This window comes from Mastomys coucha, unplaced genomic scaffold (genome assembly GCF_008632895.1).
Source record: "Mastomys coucha isolate ucsf_1 unplaced genomic scaffold, UCSF_Mcou_1 pScaffold13, whole genome shotgun sequence".
Taxonomy (NCBI): domain Eukaryota; kingdom Metazoa; phylum Chordata; class Mammalia; order Rodentia; family Muridae; genus Mastomys; species Mastomys coucha.
In genome coordinates this window covers 49692760-49718378 of record NW_022196895.1, presented here as the reverse complement: position 1 = coordinate 49718378, position 25619 = coordinate 49692760, and the positions used below count along the sequence as shown (strand labels likewise).

At 37.0% G+C, this 25619-nt stretch overlaps 1 protein-coding gene across 9 annotated transcripts in view; it reads right to left on the bottom strand.

The window, feature by feature from the left end:
• Positions 1-25619, bottom strand: part of Csnk1g3 (casein kinase 1 gamma 3) — a 90349-nt gene that overhangs the window by 26760 nt on the left and 37970 nt on the right. For all 9 annotated transcript variants that reach the window (XM_031365701.1, XM_031365702.1, XM_031365699.1 and 6 more), the window contains 5 exons: positions 25048-25117; positions 14512-14660; positions 11931-12165; positions 801-886; positions 582-666 (listed from right to left, as the gene is read on the bottom strand). In XM_031365701.1, coding sequence (XP_031221561.1) covers positions 582-666; positions 801-886; positions 11931-12165; positions 14512-14660; positions 25048-25117 — 625 coding nt within the window. The remainder of the gene's footprint in view (positions 1-581; positions 667-800; positions 887-11930; positions 12166-14511; positions 14661-25047; positions 25118-25619) is intronic.

The following is a 25619-nucleotide window of genomic DNA, read 5'->3' as shown; positions in this document are numbered from 1 at the left end:
CAACCTGGGGACAGAGCATGACCCAGACAGGCCTGGGTAACTTAATAAGCTTCTATCTCAAACAAATTTTTAATTAATAATTCATTACCATTTTGTAATTTAGGATTAGGAACCTTATTTAAGTAAATTTTTGCTTGTAAGTTGACATAAGTGCTTAAAGGAGAATTATTCTCAAAATGTATACAGTTCTTAACATAGTATTTCCCTAAAGTTAGTAAATAAGGTTTTATAATACTCTGAAAATAAAATTAATATTTTAATAACGTCTATTAAACCTGATTGAGACTCTAATAACAGTAAATTAAATGGTATTTCAACTTAATAAAAATGAATTATTAAAAGAAACATGACTTAAATTTGTCTTAACATAATTAAAAGATGGAATTTTCTTCATGTAATGCCATCTTGTAGAGCAAATATACAAACTGTGGTCTATACAGTAATTGTTGACAAGTTTTTAATCATTTTTATAGGATTCATTTTTTCAAAGCATACAAAAAGGTCTTTATAAACTTGAGCAATGAAAATTAACCTTTTTTCTGCACATGTTTTAATTTATGAATGTAATCACTGTCCATTACCTGGAAAGTTTTCACACAACACTTCTATCGGTGTGGCTCGTTTCGTGTCTCCAATTTTCTGATACCTCTCTTTTAATGTGTCAGCCTGAAGGAAGGAGGAAAGAAGAGTACAACAATGTGTGTTTTAAAAAACTATGTAGTTGTAGCAAAAAGCCTTAAGACACATTAAGATTTTGTAACTCCAATAAAGAAATAAAAAAAAAAAAAACAAGCAATTACCTTTAAGCCTTGCCAAGGAAGACTGCCTCTCAGGAAGTACATGAACATATGGCCCAGAGCTTCTAAGTCATCTCTCCTACTCTGCTCTGAAACACAAGAGGGGTGGGACATTTCATCAACCAGCGAGACACACAAACACAGAATAACTATTTCTAAGTTTACTACCAAGTGAAACTATGGGTTTGCTAACAACAAAATCATACATAAACTCCTTTTACAGATTGTCATCTTTAAACTATGCTATATGCCATCTTTAGTGCTACTGAAACTTCATTTGTGTGCTTAGATACCTATTCAGGGAAATAGAGGCCAGTGGAAAAGAGGGTTAATGGTCAAACTGAGTCTCTCTGTATCTTCTAACTCCATCTTAAGAGTAATACTAGCACATGCTAATGGTTCTGATGAACTGTAGAGTGCTTAATGTCTGTAAGCCTGAATTTCCTAAACACAGATGAACACAAAATATGTAGCATATAAATGACTGATACTAACAAACTAAGAATCTGGAAGCACATAAATATTTTAATATGTTGTCACTGATATTAAATAGAGATTTCTAAGAAATGCTTTTAAAAAGTGCAGCACACAAGCTATGCTTCCCAAATTAGCCACGTTACTTTCTATTCTAAATAGTGCTCACTGCTTCTAGAAAAGCAAATTTTCTGAGTACTGACCTGCAGTAAGATAAAAGGTCAGGAAACAGTTCTACCCTGTGTTCCCACAGCATTTGCTTCAGTTTGCAAATAATGCTTGCTTACAATGATCTCGGTATCTGTCTGCACCTAGACTGCATGTTAAAGGAGCTAGCTCATTACACTCACAATTCAGTAATGGCCAGCAGAGAGCACACTCTAGATGCTTAGGTTCTGGGAGTCTTAATAAGGGAAAGTCATATAAAGAAAACATTATTTACAAACTCCAGATGGGAACTAAAAACATTTTGGAAACTTTTAAAAGCTCAAAAAAAGCGGCCTCCTGCTGGTAACTGACTCCTTTTATATAGAGGATAACCTATATTTTAAATGCTTAGTCGGTGATTCTGAAGTATAGTCAGGTTGATAATTACTGGAAAGAAAAGCTCAGCTTGTTGTAATAAAATACATCCTTGATGCCACACCTGCATAACTGTCACCACAATCAACAAGTTTCCCAGAGACTCCAAATAGCTCGGCTATCAATGCCCCTTTCCTTTGCCAACCTCTAGTCTCAGGACCCCACTTAACTGTGAGTCATTACAGATTAGATTTCATTTTCATACAGTATAGATTATACAGTACAGATCCATATCTGGATTCTTTCTCTCAGTATCTTTTCATGGTTCTCCCATAATGCTCCCTGCATCAAGAGCTCAGTTTTTCGTGAGGACAACCACCTAATTCACCTAAGGAGGCTCCATTCTGAAGGAGGGAGAGAATCATGAGCATCCTGAGGAAATCCTTAGGAGTCTATCACAACATCAAATGGCATGTGCACTCAGCTTCTGAAGTATACTGCAGAAAGGTTGTGTGCCATTTCAAATCTCTACCACCAATATTAGATGGCCAGTTATTTCAGGATGTAATACTGTCACTCTTTTATGCTTTACCAGGTCAGTATCTATGACATGTAAGCTTATAGTGGATGGAGAGTATCTTCCTGAAGACTGATGTTCTTGGACTTTGTTCATGAACTGCGTATGTGTGTGCTGGATTTTCATCAAGTCTAATTTGTTACCAATTTTTTCCTCTTACTATTCACACTGGCTTATTTGCAATCCAAAAAAATCTGACTACACTTGAGACCACAGATTTTCTCCGATTTTCCTAACTATAGATTTTATAGTTTGGGTTCGTATATTCAAATCTATTATACACTTTGAAGTAAATTACTTTTGCTCTGGGTATGGAATAAAATAATAGTTTCATTTTGTTTGTTTGTTTGTTATAATGACATCTGGCTATACTACTTTTTGACAAGACTTTCCCTGCTGCCAAAACTGTTTCTGCATTATTCTCAAAACTCAGCTGACCATCTATGTTCAAATTCTGGACTTTATATTCTGACCACTTATATGTCTTCATATCAATACTACACAAAATAAGTAGGGCATGGGCGGGGGACTGGGGGGAGAAGTTGATATATAAAGAGGTCAATGACCGGAAAACAGAAATTCAACAGGACAAACTAACTAAAGAAAAAGTTGATCATTTGAAAGCTTCAATAAAATAATTAATCCTCTTACTAGAATAAAAAAAAAGCACAAATTAACAGTAATAGAAGCAACAGAGGAGCATTAGACTAGATCTTACAGACCTTGAAAAAAACTGATTTAAGAAAATTCTGAACTTAGCTGGGTGGTGGGAACACACACCTTTAATTCCAACACTTGGAATGCAGAGACAGGAAGATTTACATGAGTTCCAGGGGACAGCCGAGGCTACACAGAAACTCCCTCTCAAAAACCATAAAAAGAACCAACATCATGCCAACTCAAGTGAGATGAAACAGACAAATACTTTCTAAGATTTACTAATGACTGAACTGCTTCAAGACAAAATAAAGAGCTCTATGCCAATAAAAGAAATTTAATTTAAATTTTAAACCATGAGCTGAAAGGATGGTTCAGTGGATAAAGTACTTGCCATGCAAGTATAAGGACCAGAGTTCAGATCCCCAGAAGCCACATAAAGCTGGATGTTGTACCATGTATTTGTAATCACAGCTCACCAATAATGCGAAGGAATGAACATGGAAGAATTCTTTTTTTGTTTTGTTTTGGTTTTCGAAACAGGGTTTCTCTGTGTAGCTCTGGCTGTCCTGGAACTCACTCTGTAGACCAGGCTGGCCTCGAACTCAGAAATCCTCCTGCCTCTTCCTCCCAAGTGCTGGGATTAAAGGCGTGCGCCACTACTGACCGGCAGAAGAATTCTTGATGTTTCCAGGCCAACTAAGTTGACCTATGCAACAGTGAACAACTAGAAACCCTGTCTCAAGCATGAAGTTAGTTGAAGAAACACCTGAGTTTGTGTGTACTCTGACCTTCACATTCATGTGGGAAACCTTCCTCTCATGAGACAAGAAGGGACTTCATGACACTTGGGAGTCCCACCACAGTGACAGAAGCAGTAAACAAGTGCTGGAGAAGACGCTGCCCAGGTGAGGTTTCTCAGAGCTGCTGAGCAGCCTGGAAGCAATGCAGAAAGCTGCAGAGACACTGCTTGCATGAGTCACCATCTGTGCTGCAGTGGGCTGTTTGGTCATGCAGCTGCTTTTGAGTCATCCTGCTTCTGAAACTAATTTTTCACACATACTCCTGTTAGCAGCACCAATAAAAACTCACTGGTTCAGCAAAATGGACTTCAGTGCAACTGTTAACTTTAATCTGTTATAGGTTTGTTTTCTGGGATGAGCAAACATGTGCAACTATTTGATCTCCCCAGAAAGTCTGTCACATAATCTGTGCCCTTGTATATACATACATGCATATACATACATACATGCCCACACATATACAAAACACAAACACACAACTGTATACACACAATTGTTTTTTAAACTAATTAAAACAAGTTAATACATCTTAAAATCTTACCCAAATATGAGGCATGCCTGGTAAATTCTACTAAAGGCAAGAAGTATCAGATCAATAAAACTTAGAAGTAAGAGTTCTCGACTCATATTATCCTGTTGTCAGGATGTCACTGCACAAAGTCACTACAAGTAACAAAAACTCATGAGGTATCACTCATAAACGAGCATAAAATCCTTAAGAAGATAATGTTCATTGACAAAGTAATCATTAACCTTAGAATATAAGGTTGATTTAACCTTCAAATGTGAATCTATTGGGACTGGGGAGATAGCTCAGTGGGTAAGAGTGCTTGCTCTGTAAGCAAAAGGCAGAGTTTGTATTTCCAACAAGTACATAAGAAGCCAGAAAGGAGGCCACTGCCTGTAACCCCAGGACTTGGAGGCAGAGACAAGCAGTTCCCAAGACCTTGTAAGCTAAAACGTAAAAACCAAGTGGCCAATTCCATGAGAACTTTCTTTTGAGGCAATAAAGAAAGCCCTGATGTCATGCTCTGGCCTCCACATGTGCTGAATACTTGCACTCACATACAATTCACACTGACTGACACACACACACCCCTAATTAAAATTTATAAGATATAAATTGTTCAATTATCAGAAATATTAAAAGTATTTAGAAACTCTACTCTATATTCCTCATAAAGTCTGAGCAAGGCTGGTCTTAGTCTTGGAGACTGAGCATTTCCTAGGCTGCACAAGGCCCAAAGCTTGATCCTCAGCACCACACAATGTTATTTTAAATAAAAACTCAACAAAATAAGTTATAGAAATGTCTTTATCCTAAGAAAAAAAGACTGTGAAAATCTGAAACATTCTTTTAGCCTTGTTTTCTTCATTCACTTTATTATATGTGGTCCTTAGGTTTGTCCCCAGGCCTGGGGACACCAGACAGGCATTCCAGATCTGGGCTAAGCTCCCAGTGCATTGTTTCCAGTTCTTTTTTCTCTCCTTGTTTGTTTTTCACTTGAGACCAGTTCTCATGAACTTTTCCAAAATGGCCTTGAATTTACACCTTGAATTTAGCCTAGATACAGGCCTTGACGTTGTGACCTTATGGTCTCAGACTCCACTGTACCTTGGATTCTATTCCTGGAGCCACTAGACCTGGCCTAACATAAATTTAAATGAGCTGTTTCTTTCATTCTTTCTATTCATTATCATATGAAAAACTCTTGCCATATAACAACACAAGAAAAATGTCATTTAATTATTGAAATGTATTCAGGAACAGCAAGGCAGCATGATGGATGATGCAATCCAGGCTGACTCTAGCACCATACAAAAGGGTGAGAGACTGGACTACACAAGGATGTCCTCTGACCCCCACATACATAGGTATAAAACAGTGAGTATAAAACCAAAGCATCCATATACTAGCAATGAGTAATCAAATTAAATTTAAAAACCAACATCTTTACAACAGTATCAAAAACCCAGAAAATACATAAAGACAAATTTACCAATATTTAAGAGAGCATATGTCTCTCCTCTCTCTCTCTCTCTCTCTCTCTCTCTGTCTCTCTCTCTCTCTCTCTGTGTATGTATGTGTGTGTGTGTGTGTGTGTGTGCATGCGCACGCATTTAAGTAAAATAGCATATAATTACAAAGACTTGAAAGAACTGACTCCCTCAAACTGGCCTCCAGCCTTCCAAACTCAGGCAGTAACATGAGTACTTCAACAGCCCCACACACACATATGCAAAATAAATAGGTGATACATACACACACACACTAATATATATAATTTTAGCCTCAGAATAGGATTCTTTGTTAAAGAAACACTACAAAAAGCCATTTCTATTCCATCGGAGTACTTTAGTTACCACAGTGTCAACAAAAGTGATCATAAAGTGATCTCACCTACATCACTCCATCAAGGGACAGCATTAGATTTATAATCTACAAGGCATTCTAAATTCAAGCCATAAATAGAAGCTAGTAAAGTAAGCCCACTACTAAAATCCAATCCAAAACCTCTTCTGCGCTCACAACTGCTTCTTTGTGTTCTTTTACCAACTGACACCTGGAAGTAAATGTCACCAAGTGGGAAGTAAGACAAGTCACAAGAAAGTTTTCTCTTTGAAATAGAGTAACTAAGGCCCACACTTCAAGTCTGTAAGAGTTCTATTACACGAAAAAGATCCCTCACAGGTTATCAGGTGCTTATTAAATCCTGTTAACATTTTTCTAAAGCATTTAACTGAATAGGCCTCTTTAAAAGGTCTTTGAGGGGTATTTCCCTCAAAGTCATGATTATGTAATTTTTAAAAGATTAGAAGTGGGGATTTGATTTAAGTACAGTTAAAATTTCTTTTAAATGAATTCAAAGAAATGTAAGCTATATAATTAAACTTTTACCCATTAGAAATATTATGCATTACATGTGCATAGCCCATTTTCAGAGCCTCATATACATCCATGTGCCATATATGAGACATTTCAAAGTTGTAACTTCACTGAAAGTATAAACTATTACCTCATATCTGGAGTGTATGCTCAGAAAGGTGAAATAACTACCAGAACTTAACAAGACAGGATTCTACATACCTTCATACATTTGTTCACTTGGAAAAACCTAACAATGAAATCAAGTTTGCTACAAACCTTCTGCAATGCTTTTCTATTAAAAATTCAATATTACTTTTCTCCATTTAGATATGATAGTACTATTCAATTATCTGTAATTGTCCATATAAATTAAAGTTTAATTTTGACTAGAAAGCCTTTTTTTCATGAACCCAAATTTACCTATTTTAAGCACAGAATATGCTAAAGTAGGAATCTATTATATACATGTATATATTATCAAAAATAAACTTATTTCTTACTAAAAAACAACAAAGGCAGACTGGTAAGAGCATTCAAAGAATAAAAATTCAAGAGACTATAAATTATTCTTTGTAAATTAAAAAAAAAAATCCTACCATACACAAGTAAAGGTTATCAATAGGAGCTGGAGAGATGGAGCAATGGTTGAGCTTGCTGTACTCTTAAAGGATTTGAGTTCAGTTCCTAGCACCACACTGGGTAACTTACAACCAACTGTAATTTGAACTCCAGGACCTTCTTCTGGCCCCACCATCAACTTCCTTATATGTAGATACTCCTATACAAACATACATGCATATACATAAATAAAAAATAAAAGTAAATCTATTATAGATGGCTTTATTTAATATTTCCTTATGAAATGTTTTAGTAGTATGTCAACCCCACAATACCCAGAAATACATTTGCCACAACAACATTCACTGAGCTCACACTTTTTCAAATTACATAATAAAAATGATATTTGGCATTTTTTGCAATGACAATACAAGGGCAGAGCATGAGATATATGCTTGTAATCCCAGCATTCAGAAGGCTAAGGCAGGAGAGTGCTTAATTCAAGCCCAGACTGATAAACACAAGTGAGTTCCAAGTCACCCTGGGCGGTAATGGGTTTCAGGCCACACTGGTAGACAGAAAGATCCACCTCAACATAAAAGAAACAAAACAATCATGAGCATAGTGTACAGCAACAACTCCCTCAGCCCTCACCTAGACACACAGCCCAACACTATCAAAAAAAATCAAGAACATGGAGATTTCTTCCTGAGAAAGAATCCAGTGTATAGTCATTTAATTCAAGTTCTTTCTTGAAATTTCTCTCAATTTAGATATAATTCAGTAAGTGTGGCTTCTAAGTTAATAGAAAAAAATCAAAATAAGGGGAAAGCCAGGTGCTGCAGCAAGGAACTACATACATGTAAGATGGAAAGTGAGACAAAACTGATAGACAAAAAGGAAAACCTCCAAAAACTAAAATTAAATGTATTCTCTCTAAGCTTATTGGGGGGGGAGGGGAGGGAGACAGACAGAGGGAAAATGGATACTTCAGTAAGATTTTTTTAAAAGGCAGAAAAATGATCCAAGAATTTAAAAATGAGCCTCAAAGCCACTGACAAGAGTTTTTGTAGACATCTAATTAGAGCTAACATAAAACAGCTCATCATCAAATACAATGAAGTAGCAGCAGCAGGTAGTGGTTTGATTAAGTGGACAATGGAAATCCCAACCAGTCACACAGCTTTCTGAAGATGTCACTTTAGACAGTGATATAAGCAAAAATAAAAGCAAACCACTGCATTTGTCTTCAGAGCATAAATGACCTTATACCATGTTAAGATCAACAGATATTATGAGTCTAAAAATGAAAGACTATGTAATGTGATTTTGATGTGATTCCTCTACTGGAATCAGCAAAGGTCTGGGTATGGAGTCCACCAGCTCAAAGCTTGCCTAGCACCTTCAGCCCTGATTTGACCCTCCAGCATTTGAAAAACAAAGAACAGGAAAGGAAAAATGGAAGAAAGGGAGGAAGGAAGGGACAGAGGGAGGGACAGGATGGAAAGGAAAGAAAGGAAAGAAAGGAGACAGGATAAAGAAGGAAGGGGGATTGTTAAGAACTAAGTAAAGCTATGAAGGCTTCAATCAGACACATAGAAATTAAAGTTACGTTTTCTCTGTTCCCTTTCTTTCTTCCTTCCCTCTTTCCTTCCTCTTTCTATCTTTCTTGGTTCCTTCCTCTTCGCCAAATCCAATATTTCAAATTTAACAAATATGAGATACCCATCCATGTCACAAACATCACCAACTCATAGAATGTACAGAACGCACTCAAACATAACTGAACTCTTATTAGTTCATATTAGGAATTCATGTGATCTGACAAACACTTCCTCTACAATATTACTCATCTAAATTAGACTACGTAAGTATATCTTTGCAAAATAAAACTTTATAGCTTTTCTTGTTTGTAGATTCCTACAATAGTTAAATGCCACTTCCCCAACCTCTGAAGGCCTTTCCTAACAATGATTACTAACTCACTTTGTCTGTTCTACAAATAGAAAGCTGCTACATATACCATTGTTCACACAAAAAACATTAGCCTATAGGGAAGTTGTGACCTCATGTCTTACAATAAAATAGTTGTGAGGCGTTGTTATTTTGAAATAGTCTGTAACAACTCCCATGAAAGGAAAATTTCTCACAGACAATGCACATGCAAATATGGGTGTGACTGGTTTTAAAAGAGGCTACCCAATTGTGTTTTAAATCTGTCACGATAGTGTGCTATTGAAAGGATTTACCAAAAATATTATCGGAATAAAAGTTGTCTTTTATCATCTTGTCTGAAACTGTACTTAAAGGCATTTCACATTTTTTCACACATTTCAGAGGTACACCATGAGCCCAGTAGCAGGCAGGCTGTCAGCAACAATGCCAAAGGCTAACGAATTCAGAACCTAGGAGCAGAGCAGAGACAACCACTCTGTACTAGGTAAGTCTGAAGGAAGCTGGAAGTTGGGGTAGACAGCTTTTGTGGTTCTGCCCAAACCTTATTGTGTACTTTAAGCAATGATGACCAATATTAGACTGTGGTACATTCCTGGCTAGTCCTTCTGACTAAGACAATAGGAACAGAATCTAAAAGCAGAAAACCAAGTCTGTGCTTCCACTGATATAAGCACGCAGAATGGTTTCAGAAAAACTTACTGCAAATACAATGTAAAACTGATTTTAAGAGAAAGACAAACACAACTCAGTGTGAACAAATATACCATGAATAAAACCTCAACCATGATCTCACCTCATACCAAATTCTAATTCTAGATAAGTCAGATGTAAGAAACCAAAATCACAAGGCTTCCATGAGAAACACAAAATAGATAGAGCTGCAGGTTACCTACTGTAGATACCTGCTGATACATTACAGACCTAAATATTTTTGCCTTATCTAACATAAATTTTGTTTTTTAAAGAACTCTGAAAATTCATTAAATACTGTGTGTAGTAAGCTTGCTTCACAAAAGTGTCATTGAGCAATTCTGAAGCTATTTTCTGTGTAGCCTGGCTTTCAAACACTGAATAAATAAGCACTGGTGAGCACAATTCTCAATGTTAGCAAAGGAAAATAAGAAGGGAAAGAAATATAGGTAGAGTATAATACTTTGTAGTAAACAGACTCAAAACTCAGAAGTACCAGAATAATCTTGAGCCTTTGCTAGGAATGTAATAGTACATGTGTACATTTGTATGCTATATAGGCTACTGTTTTCTCTGTGTGTGTGTGTATATATATATATATATACACACACACACACACACACACACACACACACACACACACACACACACACACATATATATATATTTTTATACATTTCCCAGATCCTAGTGGTAATACCAAAACATAGCAAGAAGATACCCATTGGCCTGGTCTTTAAATACTATCATTATCAAATAAAGAAACCCAGGACATCTTATTAATGAAACTACAAAATCAAAAAGTGCTCAAAGAATGGTACGAATGTTGTCAGGAGGAACCAGCTTTGAATGAGCAACTAGTGGCCAATGAAAGACATCTGGGCATCAAAATAAACAATGGTAGCCATGTATTTATTAAATAATTCAAAATGAGAGCCATAGTCTGCAGATACAAGTCAGTAACTGGGTAAAGAGTAAAGTTTGTGATGTCAGCTAATCAGCTAATAAATACATAAGGAACAACGGAGAGAGAAAAATCAAAACATGATAAATCTACTAGGTAAATGTATTAAAGAGACATTTCTGGTGGCATATGCCTGCAATCCTACAATGTGAGAGGCCAAAGAGGACTTCAAGCTTGAAGACAGCCTAAGCTATGAAACTACACCCTATCTCAAAAAAGGAAAAAAAAAAACTGAAAGAATAACATGTCTGCAAATATCTACCTACAACATACTTTTTGGTTGCTAAGGGAACGTTCGATTCCCTGGAGAAACTCAACAGACATAGTCTAATTAAGTGAATAGATCCAACTGGAACTAATTACATGAACTGACTCCTGACAGAGTACAAGAACACAAGACTTCTTTGCTCTTTCACAGATGTGCACTAAACATGCATACCAAAATCTAATCATAAAAAATAAATGACCCAAATTGAGAATATTTGTAAAAATTACCTTTGCTCCTAAAAATTATTAAGATTAAGACCTAAAGAAGAAGTATTCCTGGTTTTAGAGAGAGATACTAAACCTATGCAATGAATAAAAGATTGTCCCAATTAGATCCTCAATCAAAAAAAGACATAAAAAATAATCTACAGTTGATATATTACTCTTTATATACATAGAAAATATATTTTTAAAGTTACTAACTTTTCCAGAGTCATTCTGTTAGGAAAAACTACTCTTATCTAGAAGCAGCTCTACCTGCCTTTACAATCTCAATAAAAAATTCACATCCACTGAATTCAGTTAAAATTGGGCATTGCCTCATATTATTTAACAGAAATACTTAAATGGATCTCTCAATTGTATCAAAGGTTGGATATTCCAAGTTATCATAGGAAACATTTCCCCTGTACTAGACCTTATTTTCACAGTATTATCAAAATACAAGTGAAAGAAAGCTATAGGTATATGGTGAATGAGAATCATAATACATGCTATTTTAATTTGCAAACACTGGCTCACAGTAGCAAATCAACTCACACTGCTGCCACAGCTACAGAACCAAGCTCCCACATACCTTTTCCTAGGTGTGTGTTTATGCTCATGTATCTGGCTGTCCCAGTAAGGCTTTTGTGTTCTCTGTATGGTATATGTTTCTTGGTCTCTGGATCAATATATTCCTTTGCCAAACCAAAATCTATGATATGAATGACTTGCTGGGCTTTATTTCCCGGCCGTCCTATTAAGAAGTTCTCGGGCTTCACATCTCTGTATATCAAGTTCTTTGAGTGGACATACTCCATTCGAGAAATCTTAGTGGGAAAAGAGAAAAGAATTTTTATTTTAGATTTTCACTAACAAAATCATGATAAAACCAAGACAGACTTTCACAATAAAAATAATAATAAAGAAAACAATTAGAAATTTAAGCCTTTAATGTTAACATGGTGTGAGTCTCTAGTTCCTCAACGAACATACACCCATTTATGACTTTAGTCTTTGCTGTTACAGTCACAGATAAATCAAAGTGTCTGAATTTTAGGAATATATTTCCTATCAGTAAGTCAAACTCAAACCCATTTTCAGAGGATGCTAGATTACAAAGATGAAAAACTTTAAGGCCTAAAAATAAAGATCTCAAACTCAAAACTAAAGATAAATTCATAAAGTTAAGATTATTCTTCCTCAGTTCAACAATAAGGCAATTTTTATAATAATAAAACCTCAAGAATGCAATTTTACCTTTAAAAAAATTACCATAAAAAATTAACATCATTTAGTAATTTTTTTCAAAGTGGATCCCTCTGTATTAAACATGTTAAAATCTTGAAAATGGAAAATTTTGAATTCCAACTATAATAACAAAATACAATTATATTAACCATTTTTCAGCTTCTCAAATAATGTTTACCATACAAAATAGCTAAACAGAACATTAGATATAAGGAAACTGCTCTTTCCACCGGCCGAGCAAGATGCACAAAGGAAAGACGGCCAAGGGGAAGGAGGTGGCCCAGGCCCGCTGTCGTCAAAAAACAGGAAACCAAAAAGGTGGTCAATCCTAAAGAGCCATCCTTTATAAGCAGCTCAAAGTACCTCCTGCCATTAACCAGTTCACCCAGGCCCTGGACAGACAAACAGCTACTCAGCTGCTTAAGCTTGCCCACAAGTACAAGCCAGAGACAAAGCCAGAGAAGAAGCCAAGGGGATGTCCCAACTAAGAGACCACCCGTCCTCCAAGCAGGAGTCAATACACTCACTACCTTGGTGGAGAACAAGGTGGTGACTGCCCATTATGTAGACCTGGTGGTTTTCCTGCCTGCCCTGTGTCGAAAGATAGAGGTGCTCTACTGCATCATCAAGGGAAAGGCTAGGCTGAGGTGCCTGGTCCATAGGAAGACATGCACCACCGTTGCCTTCATTCAGGTTAACTCAGAAGACAAGGGTGCTCTGGCTAAGCTGGTGGAAGCTATTAGGACCAATTATAATGACAGATCATAGGGTGACAACGTCCTGGTCCTAAGTCTGTGTCTCGAATTGCCAAGCTGGAAAAGGCAAAGACTAAAGAACTCGCCACTAAATTGGGTTAAATTTACACTAAGTTTTCTGTACATAAATACAAAATTGTCTTCCGATAGATAGATAGATAGATAGATAGATAGATAGATAGATAGATAGATAGATAGATAGACAGATAGAAGTTAACTATTCCATTTGTGACAATTCTGGTTAACAATGCTATGTCAGCATTCTACTCTGTTAACAAACTGTGGCTCACAATCCTATGACCCATGCCTTAACAGTATCTTATTAGCATTTTCAAGATCACAAAAAAATTTTAGTGCAGTTTTTAATAGTTGTATGTTACTTTATAACTATTTATAATTTATCCCATTTACCTTGTTAGTTCTACATCACAGGGTATTTCTCATATGTTACAATTTTATCTATTGCTGCACATAAGATTATAAGTAATCTAAGTACTTTCAATATAAATCTGTATAAGTAGAATAATGAAGTAAATAAAAACAATTTCAAGCTTCAGCAGTATACTTATATTAGCATTTACATCAAAATAATCTCAACTGTTTTCTCATAGGTTCCCTGAAAATTAAATACTGAAGTATATCTCTCATCTGCTTGTTTCCTCTTTTATTAGGTCATTAATGTCAACTTCCAAGATTAAGAACTCTTTTTGAGGTTTCAAAGTTTTCATCTTATACAAGAAAAGAGTATTAGAAAAACCTTAACCTTGAAATGAGCATTCTGTCCTTAAAGCAATTAAAATATTAATTTTATGTTCTATGCAGACTAGAAAGATGTTGTAAAAAGAAGAAAATAATTTCTATCTCAAGGGTTCACATGAAAAAGTCAAAAAGAAAATCTTTAATGGAACTTATAACTTGAATATATTAAAACTTTAACAAATAAATGTTACAGGTGACAGTATATGTAATAGTAGCAGTCAGGAGGCAGAGGCAGGAGGATCAGTAGTTTAAGACCAGGTTATACTGCATGGGAGGGTTGGGGAGTGGAATGACTGACGAAGGGGTGGGGCGAGGCTGGGGTGGGGACGGACTGAGGACTGGAGCAAGAGAGGGAAGGCGGAGGGCAGAGACTATAGCCAAAGAACTAAGCAGGTGTCCAGCTCCACTTACCAGCTGTATAGCTATCATGAGAACGGTTTTAAGAGAAAATGTTCTATCACAGAGGTCAAACAAATCTTCCAAACTAGGTCCCAGCAGTTCCAGCACCATAGCGTTGTATTTACCACAAGGGCCAAAATAGTAAACTTGAGGTATACCATCTAGGAAGAAAGAAAATCTATTTAACAATTTTATCATTTTAAGTACTAAGCCTTTTTCCCAGAAAACCAATAAACAATGTTTTAATTTTTCTACTTTTAAGTACCTTAACAGTAAATTAATTTTTCCAGAAATACACTAAACCTTTCTGATTAAACCTCCTTCTGTAATCCCACTCCTTGATATTCACATGGTAGACCAGTTGCACATGTCCTGAAGCTGTGTCACTGAGCATCATCTAAAGAGTATTTTATTATCTCTCTACTGAGCTTTAGCCTTATATTTCTACAGACTATAGAAAAGCTTAGACAATAGAAAAGAGCCTACTTTTACTGAACAAGGTAGTCACTGTTGTCTTTATGAACTCCATGACTGGCATCCTGCTAAGATCAACACAAATATCTTCTTTAGGTGTGGAAAAACTCCTAAGATTTCATTCACCCTTATAGTTAGAGGAATGTGTGTAGGGACGGATAATACATGCACATACATGTATAATCTATGTATAGTCTCTATCAGCAGATCTTAAGTTATCAAAAGGCAGACTGTGTGCATTTGTCCAGGTAGCCTTAAAGAAACAAGCCCCATGTTATGAAGAGTACTACATGCCAGGTGGAAAGCCTCTAAAACCTGAAGGCTTCAATCCTATACTCATTCGAGGGGTGGGGTGGGGCAGGGCTGGGGACCAGGAGGAGACAAGGATGCTATGCTTCAGTGTAGACCACACCCTGATCTTAGCGTTGCTACTCCCGTCAGCAACTGAGTTCTCTGAGCTAAACTATGAAATAATGATGTTTCATGTCTTAACACACTAACAATTCATTATGAAGTTATATAAAATAATATAAACCGACATTCTTATTTTAAAAAATAATAAATTTCCAATAAATACCTATGTATTAAGTGACCTATTTATCTTAATACTGCATGTATAAATGTTTCAGGTGGAGGAGAAATGAAGTTCTTTTACCACAAATACTTGTTTTCCTCTCAAAAGCTTTGGGAAGGTTTTTTGTTTTTTTTTTTTTTTTCATATACAGTTTAAAACAAAATCCTTTCCATTCTTCCTAATGAAGACTTTGGGAACTGGTTAATTCCTGTTAACCCTATAAATCTGAGTGCAAATTATTGTTGAGGCAGAAGAGAGAACACTGAACTAGAAGGCAACACAACTACTTCTCCTTCTGCCCTAAGAAGGTGCTGTGGCTGGGTGCCACTCAGCCTCATGTGGCTCCCGAGAGCAGCGGTTTGGGCAGGAGCAGCATTTTTCAAGTGTCAAGATGAATGACGCAGCATGACACAGAGGAATAGAATATGACAACTGCAGCAGGCACAGGAACAGAAACAAGTGCATGTGCACACACTCTCCAGAACCAGCCACCCTCCATGCACCACCCTCCATGTCTGTCAGCACTTCACACGCTGCCTAGTGTAAGCAACTCTACTATAGTTACTCATCATATGTGTTAAGACTTACTAAAGCTCACTCCAACTAAAGTCCTGTTTTGACTAAAATAAATCATACACAGTAAGAGTTTAGAGGTACAGTCAAGACCCAGAACTGCTACTGGAACTTTTCAATAGCTCTCAGCTACAGTTTTTAAAGTTCTTCCCACAATAGTATTTTCTCCTCCACAGCACTGAAGGTTGCTAATCTCTATTAAGCAATCTCTAGGAAAACATTCCAGTCTAGTTTGTTCCTTCTCAGCTGTAAAGTATAAATACATTAGAGCATCAAAATTTGTCAGAACTATCTAGGACATAAAAATGAACAGATTGCGAAGTTCCTTAATGCCAGGACTACAAACAAGTGAACTTCTCTACTTCCTTCTGAGTCACCAACCACATTCTAATACTTAATGTAGAGAACTGCTCTCTTAACAAAGTAAAAAAGTATCAAAAATTCTGGGTTTTTGCATGACAGTATTTTGTTATCAATTTTTCAATGTTTTCAAATGCTACCCAAAATGGAGAAATACTTATGGAACATCACTCCTTATTCATTAAATAATTGTTGAGCACTGATATGATCTTTAATAGGACTGACTTAGGTATTATGCATATAAAAGCAAATAAAATATCATAACTGAAGAGTTTGCCCATAAATGCAAAGTTGGGGGTTAACATTAATAAAATCCACCAATGTCACTCACTACAAAATAGGGAGAAAGCCATTTTATGATGCAAAGAAAACATCTAACACAACTCTCAGCGGAATTTGAAACATAAGCTTTTTAAGTCCAATAAAACAAAGCTATGGTCATCTGCAAGCTAGCACCATACTTAATGGTGAAAGACTAATGTCCACTTTGAACTCTTCGATTCAACTGTGCTTTAGCAGAACAAAGAATAAAAATGAACTCCCCCATGCTAAAGTTCCATGTTACCAAATAATAGACTTGTTTATCTGACCTTTCAAAAAAACAGAAAATTCTTCTAAAATGAGCTAGTTTCAATCAGCATGATGTTAAGTTCCTTCTGCTTTAATTCTTACTCAAAATGATTTGGCATTATGACTCAGCCATGTGTCTACTGTTGTCTCCCCTCTATTACCTTATGAGGGAAGTAACTCTGAAATGCCCATCTGTTTCATGTTCCTTGTTACTGGGGACAGGGGTTCGTTGGTTGTCTGTCTGTCTGTCTGTTTTTGCCATTCTCTGTGTATAAAACCACCCTCTTCTGCTTAGTTCACCGAAACACTTAGTTCTATTCTATGGAAATAAGTGTCTCAGATCTGTAATACCGGCACTATAGGAAGCTCAGGCAGGAAAACCACAAGTCTTATCTAGGCTGTTTACAGTAAGACACTAACGCAATCTTTTGTTTCCGTTTGGTTTTCATGACAAGTTCTCATTAGATAGCCTTGGCTGGCCTGGAACTAATTACGCAGGCTAGCCTCCAACTCAGAGATCATCTGCTCTGCCTCCTCAGCGCTAGAATTGAGGGTATGTGCTACCATACCCGAGGAAGAAAGCTGGGCTTGGATTGAATTTTGCTTAGTATTCATAAGGTCCTGGTTTTGATCTCTGACGGTGGGTTAAAACAAGGTCTATTCTAAGCTGGGATGGTGACTTACATGCCACCTGTAACTCCAGCACTGAGGAAAAACCAGTGAGAGGATCAGGAGTTCAAGATCATCCTCCAATACACAGAGTTTTGAGGCCCACATGAACTATAAGACTGTGTCAAAAAACAAACAAAAAGGAAAAAATAAAGCCAACTAAAATCCGTTAACTGTTGAAGCCTTATCCTTTTATAAGTAACAAACAAAGCATTCTTTTTTTGTTTTGTTTTGTTTTTTTTGTTTTTCGAGACAGGGTTTCTTTCTCTGTGTAGCCCTGGCTGTCCTGGAACTCACTCTGTAGACTAGGCTGGCCTTGAACTCAGAAACCCACCTGCCTTTGCCTCCCAAGTGCTGGGATTAAAGACATGCACCACCACTTCCGAGCTGCAAACAAAGTATTCCTGAGAATGCATAAACTCTTCAAGACAAACCAACAAAAGTGTTACCAAGGACTCCCTCCACCCAAAAACAATAAAAAAATTTAAGCAAGGGGTAATTACAATTTTGTAAAATGTTTATCTACTGAGATAACTTTAATAATTTTATAATAGTTAAAGATTATTCTGACAAAGTTCTGGTGATATTATTATGGTGCAAAATGGACGGTGAAACATGTCAATATGTGAAATACATTAATGTCAATAAAACAGTATCTTCTAAGAGATCAAGGGATGCAAAATCACACCTGGGTAAGTGAACTTTAATACACATACTCAGGGGAAAACTTCTAACTTTACATTGCAACTAAACTTTAAGGAACTACCATTTTTCATGCTTTGGCATAGTAAGTGGTTTGTGTGTAAAATGTCCTCCTTGTGTATTTGAACACTTCGTCCGAGGTCAGTGGTGCTGCTTTAGGAAGTGTCTTCCTAAAAAAAGCAGGGACTTTGGAATTCACAGATGGGATGTAGAATACTGGGGTCAGGTTTTAGGGCTATATCACTTTCCGGTCTGTTTTTTCTGCAATGAAAAAAATAACTAATACCCTATCAAAAGGGTATCCATCATTTAAAAGCCAAGTAACTCATCAAAACTGTTTGAACACGAAGCCTGAAAACAACAGTGGCCTGTAAACAACACTCGTCTGTGAGACCATTTCAGGGAACAGTCACGATTAAAACTAATAAAGTTCTGAGGGTGTTATTTATCTTTTTCACTCTGATTTTTTCACAAGCTAACAGTAAGTCTTCCTGGACACATGCTAGCACAATGAACTGAAGATATGAGAAGCTGGCTGTCTTCTATTAAAGTAGATAGCAAAGTACTTACGGCAGTGACAGCATTCTCATTCATCTATATTGAAAAGGAAAGTTCAACTTGATTTTTTAAATGTTTCGATTATTACTGTAAATGACAATTTGGAAACTTTAATATTTAACATTTACTTGAATTTCTTGTTGATCCAATTCACAATAAAAGGTTTCTGAAATCCTAAGAAAATCTTAAAGGCATAAAAGACCCTCAGCAGGAAATGTCTGAGATGTGCCGTCTAAACAGACTGTTACTGTAAGTCCTCTCATGCCAGCAGCACAGTATGGAAGAGTCGGAGGGGTGAGACAGGAGGCTTTCTTAAATTCCTTCTTCTTGATGTTTTGGGAACAGGTCCCGTATGTTGTCCAGGATGAGTTCAAACTCATGATTCTCCTGCCTCAAACTTCTGAGTGGCAGAATCATAGGTATGGTTAATATACCTGAATAGTTTGTTTGTTAAATCGTGCTTGTGAAAAGCACGATCAGGAAACTATGAAGAAGACGAATTTTAGATATCAATGATGTTTACAACACAAGCAAAATTCTTCTCAAACAGTATAATTAAAATCCCATACATTACAGAATCCCCCCATTCATTTCACAGCGAACAGAGCTAAATAATGTAAAAGACAGTGTATGCAGAAGTGTGGATAACCAGATGAAAACAGGGAAAGAGTAAAGGTCCTGACTTTTTCACATGACAAGATCAAGAGGGCAGGGGGGCAGCAGGAAGAAGGGAGGGAGGGCTTCCTAATTTCTTAGAAGACAATACTCTGAAGTTATAATTTTAGTAACAGCCACTGTTGCTATCACCAAAGTATTGTTTAGATCTACATAATTCAAAGAAGTCAAGTTACTCACATATAGGAAACAATGTTTCCCATATGAATATTAAAATTTTGAAAAGTTATTGATTAATAACTTTAGAGAAGAGCTAACAGGTAGCAGGAAATTCACTGCAAAGCAGATACATTAAATTGGAGTGCCACTAGGCATTCACTGGGAAAGAAAGCATTCCAAGTACAAGACTACAGATGTAAATTTCATGAAGTCAATGTTTTTAATAGCTGAGTAGTACTCCATTATGTAAATGTACCATAATTTCTGTAGCCATTCTTCTGTTGGGAGACATCTAGGTTGTTTCCAGCTTCTGAGTATTATAAATAAGGCTGCTATGAACATAGTGGAGCACGTGTCCTCGTTATATGTTGAAGCATCTTCTAGGTATATGCCCAGTAGTGGTATAGCCGGGTTTTCAATTTCCAATTGAAATGAACAATTTCCAATGAACTATTTCCAATTTTCTGAGGAACTGCCAGACTGATTTCCAGAGTTGTTGCATTGCTTGCAATCCCACAAGCAATGAAGGAGTGTTCCTCTTTCTCCACCTCCTTGCCAGCATCTGCTGTCACCTGAGTTTTTGATCTTAGCCATTCTGACTGGTATGAGGTGGAATCTCAGGGACATTTTTATTTGCATTTCCCTGATGCTAAGGATGTTGAACATTTCTTTAGGTGCTTCTGAGCCATTTGAGATTCCTTAGTTGAGAATTCTCTGTTTAGCTCTGTACCCATTTTTAATAGTGTTATTTGGTTCTCTGAAGTCTAACATCTTGAGTTCCTTGTATATTTTGGATATTAGCCCTCTAATGGATATAGAGTTGGTAAAGATCTTTTCCCAATCATGAAATATGCAGGCAAGTAGATGGAACTAGAAAATATCATCCTCAGTGAGGTAATCCAGACACAAAAGGACATATATGGTATGTACACACTGATAAGTGGATATCAGCCCAAAAGTTCAAAAGATTCATGATAGAACTCACAGACCATATGAAGCTTAACAAGAAGGAAAACCAAAGTGTGGATGCTTCAGTCCTATTTAAAATGGGGTACAAAATAATCACAGGAGGTAGGAGGAGGGAGGGACCTAGGATCCAGAGGGAAGGAAGGGGAAAAAGAGGCGGGGGCTATGTATGGAAATCAGGTATGAAAATATACAAAAAAGAAGTCCAGATGGTCAGAAAAATTGAAAGATATATGTAGCACTGGGGGGTGGGGAACTGGGGGTAGCCACAAGATAGTCCCAGATACCAGGGAAGCAAGAGGTTCCCAGGACCCAACAGGGATGACATTGGTCGAAATACCCAACACAGGGGAGAGAGAATCTGTAGAAATCACCTCCAGTAGACAGGCACGGCCCCCAGTTGAGGTATGAGGTCACCCAACCATCTCAAAATTTTTAACTCAGAATTGTTCCTGTCTAAAGGAAATGCAAGAATAAAAACTAGAAGAGAGATTGAAGGAAAGGCCATCCAGAGACTGCCCTACTTGGGGATCCATCCCATCTGCAGACTCCAAACCCAGACATTACTGCTAATGCCAAGAAGCGCCTGCTGGCAGAAGCCTGGTATAGCTGTCCCCTGAGAGGCTCTGCCAGCACCTGACCAATACAGATGCAGATACCACAGCCAACCATCGGACTGATCATGGGGACCCCAATGGAAGAGCTAAGCGAAGGACTGAAAGACCTGAAGGGGATGGCAACCCATAGGAAGAACAATATCAACTAACCAGACCCCCAGTGCTCATAGGGACTAAACTACCAACCAAAGAGTACACATAGAGGGATCCACGGCTCGAGCTGCATATGTAGCAGAGAATGGCCTTGTCAGTCATTAATGGGAGAAGACGCCCTTGATCCTGTGGAAGCTTTATGCCTCAGTGAAGAGGGATGCTAGAGTGGAGAGTTGGGAGTGAGTGGGTGGGTAGAGGAGCACCCTCTTAAAGACAAAGGGGAGGGGGAATGGGATGGGGACTTGAAGAGGGGAAACTGGGAAGGGGGACAACATATGAAATGTAAATAAATAAAATAACCAATAAAAAAGAATACAATTGCCTTCTTAAGTAGCAGTAATGGTAAGCTTAGAACAACTACAAAGTGGCCAGTAGAAAGAGAAAGAACATGCTCAGTAACATTAAATAGGATAGGAATAAATGCCTTAACAAAGACCATAAAAACACAAAGAACAGAATGGAATAATGAAAACAATTCAAGACATAGCAATGGAATCTGACAAGAGATTTACTAAAGAAAACCCAAACTGAAATACAACTGGAAATGACAAACTCAGGAAGTTTAAACACACACACACACACACCACACACACAGAAGAAGGCTTCAACAAGAGAGACATTGCAAATTCTGAAGACAGGTAAAGTGGATAGCTCAGGCAAAGGAAATAAGAAAGTGTTCAATCTAAAAATGAGAGACCCAGGCACAAAACAGCCAGGAAATCTGTGACACTATGAAAAAACAAAACCTATAAATACAAGATACAGAGGCAGAGGAAACAAAACCAGGTCAAAGGCACAGAAAATATCTTTACTAAAATTGTAGAAGAAATTCCCCCAACCTACAGAAAGTGATGCCTATTCAAAAGTACAAGAAGTTTACAGAATAGCACATAAACCTGACCAAAACCAAACTCCCCACAATACCTAATGACCCAAATGATAAATGTACAGAATAAATAAAGCATATTAAAAATTTCAAGAGAAAGAGACCAAGTCACAGGCAGGCTCATGAAAATGACAACTAGCTTTTCAATGCAGACTTTGAAGGCCAAATGAGCCTGAACTGATACTCTATAAGCTCTGAAAGACCCCAAACATCAGCCTGGACTACTACATTCAGCAAAACTATCAATCCCAATCAACAGAAAAAGGAAAACATTTTACAATTCAAACAAATTTAAACAATTCTGCCCACCAATCCTCCTCTACAGAAGGCACTTCAGTCTGAAAAGGTTAGTAACTACACTCAGGAGGACACAAGAATAAATAATTCCAGAACAGTTAATCAAAAGGGGTAGAAAACCCACACTACCACAACCAAATAACAAGAATAAATGCTACAAATTAATAATTAACTCTAACATCTCCAAGGAAAACACACAGTCTAACTAACTTCTGCTGCCTCCAAAAAACACATCTTAACATCAAGGACAGACATTATCTCAGGGTCAATGGACAGGAAAACGTATTCAAGGCAAACAGGTAGAGCTACCTTAATATCTGACAAACTAGACTTGAAAGCAAAAGTACTCAGGAAAGACAGGGAACATAAAAACATATAATATACTCCTTAATCCAAATTTTCAAATTTACTAACATTGAAAGGAATACTCATTTGTGTATGCTCTCCTGAGTGAAAAAAAAAAAAAAATGCAAACTGCATTATAAGAAATAAACAGCTCTACCAACTAGAATGTAAATATATTTATAAAGTACACATCAAGAAATTCTATTTTGGGGGGCTGGAGAGATGGCTCAGCAGTTAAGACTCTGACTGCTCTTCCAGAGATTCTGAGTTCAATTTTCAGCAACCACATGGTGGCTCACAACCATCTGTAATGAGATCCAATGCCTTCTTCTGGTGTGTCTGAAGACAGCTACGGTGTACTCGTAAAATAAATAAACAAATAAGTAAATAAATAAATAAAAAGAAATTCTATTTTATTAAATCTGGGGAACAATATATCCTACTACAGAAAAGCTGTTCAAGTAAAATCATTACAATTACATAAAAGTAGCACTCTGAAAACCTTCAATGTGAAGACAATGTAATATATAAGTATAAAGTTTTACCATAAATATTTTGCCAATGGCAAAAAAAATCTCCATTCCCATTGAGATTTAAGAACTTCATATAAAAATATGAATATTTTACTTGTATTACCTGCTCTTAAGAAGTTACAACAAATCTGATGGCTTCAAACTGATTGTATTATACCTTAGAGGCCAGTGTCTCAAATCAGTTTCATGAGGCTGTGTCAAGGCAGGGCTAAACTTGTTTTACAGGCTCTGAGGAGAAGCCAGGAGCCTCCCTCAGGATCTTAGAGCTGCAGGCATTCCTTCACATCACTCCAATGAGCACACCCCATGAGCACACCCTTTTATGTGCCTGTCAAATGTCTCTGCTTTCTAGTAAGGACACTGGCATTTTACATTTAGGGCTTACCCAGACAACATCCAGGATAATCCTGCAAATTCATACGTCTCCCATATGTAAATTTGGGTTCTAGGAATTACCATGTGGATATATTTATAGAACCATTTTATACCCATCATAATTCCAGTTAATATTATTGGAAAGGCTAACACTATGGATACTATTTGCATGACTAAATTTATTTTGTCACAATGTTCTCTACTCGTATGACCATCACATTCATTTCTTTTAAAGGACTACTAAGTAAAACAGTATCCTTTGGCACAGTTATTGTACTGGCTGGTTTTGTGTACCAACTTGACACAGGCTGGAGTTATCACAGAGAAGGGAGCTTCATTTGGGGAAGTGCCTCCATTAGATCCAGCTGTGGGGCATTTTCTCAATTAGTGATCAAGGGGGGAGGGCCCCTTGTGAGTGGTGCCATCCCTGGGTTGGAAGTCTTGGGTTCTATAAGAGAGCAGGCTGAGCAAGCCAGGGAAAGCAAGCCAGTAAGAAACATCCCTCCATGGCCTCTGCATCAGCTCCTGCTTCCTGACCTGCTTGAGTTCCAGTCCTGACTTCCTTTGATGATGAACAGCAATGTGGAAAGTATAAGCTGAATAAACCCTTTCCTCCCCAACTTGCTTCTTGGTCATGATGTTTGTGCAGGAATAGAAACCCTGACTAAGACAGTTATAAAAAATGACTCTTCCTGGGCCAGGGAGGTAGTTCAGCAGTAAAGGCATTTTCCACCAAGTCTAACAACCTGAGTTTAGACCCAGGATGCACAAGGTGGAGAGAGAGAACCAACTGCAACAAGTCACCCCATCCTGTACATGTGCATCACAATGAACACCACTTGGAGCTACAGCTGCAGGTAGACGCTCGCCTCCTGACATATGCCAGGAGCTCCCCTCTTCTGAAAGAGCAGGAAGTACTCAACTACTGAAGCATATCTTCAGTATTCCCAATTTAAAAAAAAAAATGATTCTTTAATCAAATTTAAAATATTATCTTGAAACTAAAGAATCATTATGATAATGATTTATGCTATTACAAATTTTAAAGTTCATATAACCTACCTCCAGATCCTAACTGCTTATAGAATCTGTATTCCAAATGCAGCTGTGGTGCTCTGGATTTCATGGGCTCCTAGACAAACAAATGAATAAACCAAAGACATTTCAGTTAACTACCAGGTTACAATTCCAAATGTTTAAACATATACACATTCTCATATTTTACCGAGTATCTGTGTTTCTTGAGATCCATATAAAATTAACATTCTTGCTCAATCTTCAATAAATTTATACCATCTACAAACATATACAGAATAAGTATTTTGCCAGAATTCTAAAAGAACCAACAGAATTTTTTAAAACATAATTAAATTAAAAACATAATTAAAAACATAGTTTTCTGCAACAAAAGATAAACACAACAAAAAAAAGTAAAAGGTTAACAGGAAAACTATGAAGGTGCATTGTGAGAGGAAAGTAGGAATGATATGTTATTAGATATCTGACAATATAGTGAGAAGGCTTAATGGGCTCTGGATGGGAAGAGGGCAGTGGTGATCACAGCAACACCCAGATTCAAGAATGAGGAGCCCACGAATGAATACACATATATATATGTATGTGTATATATATAT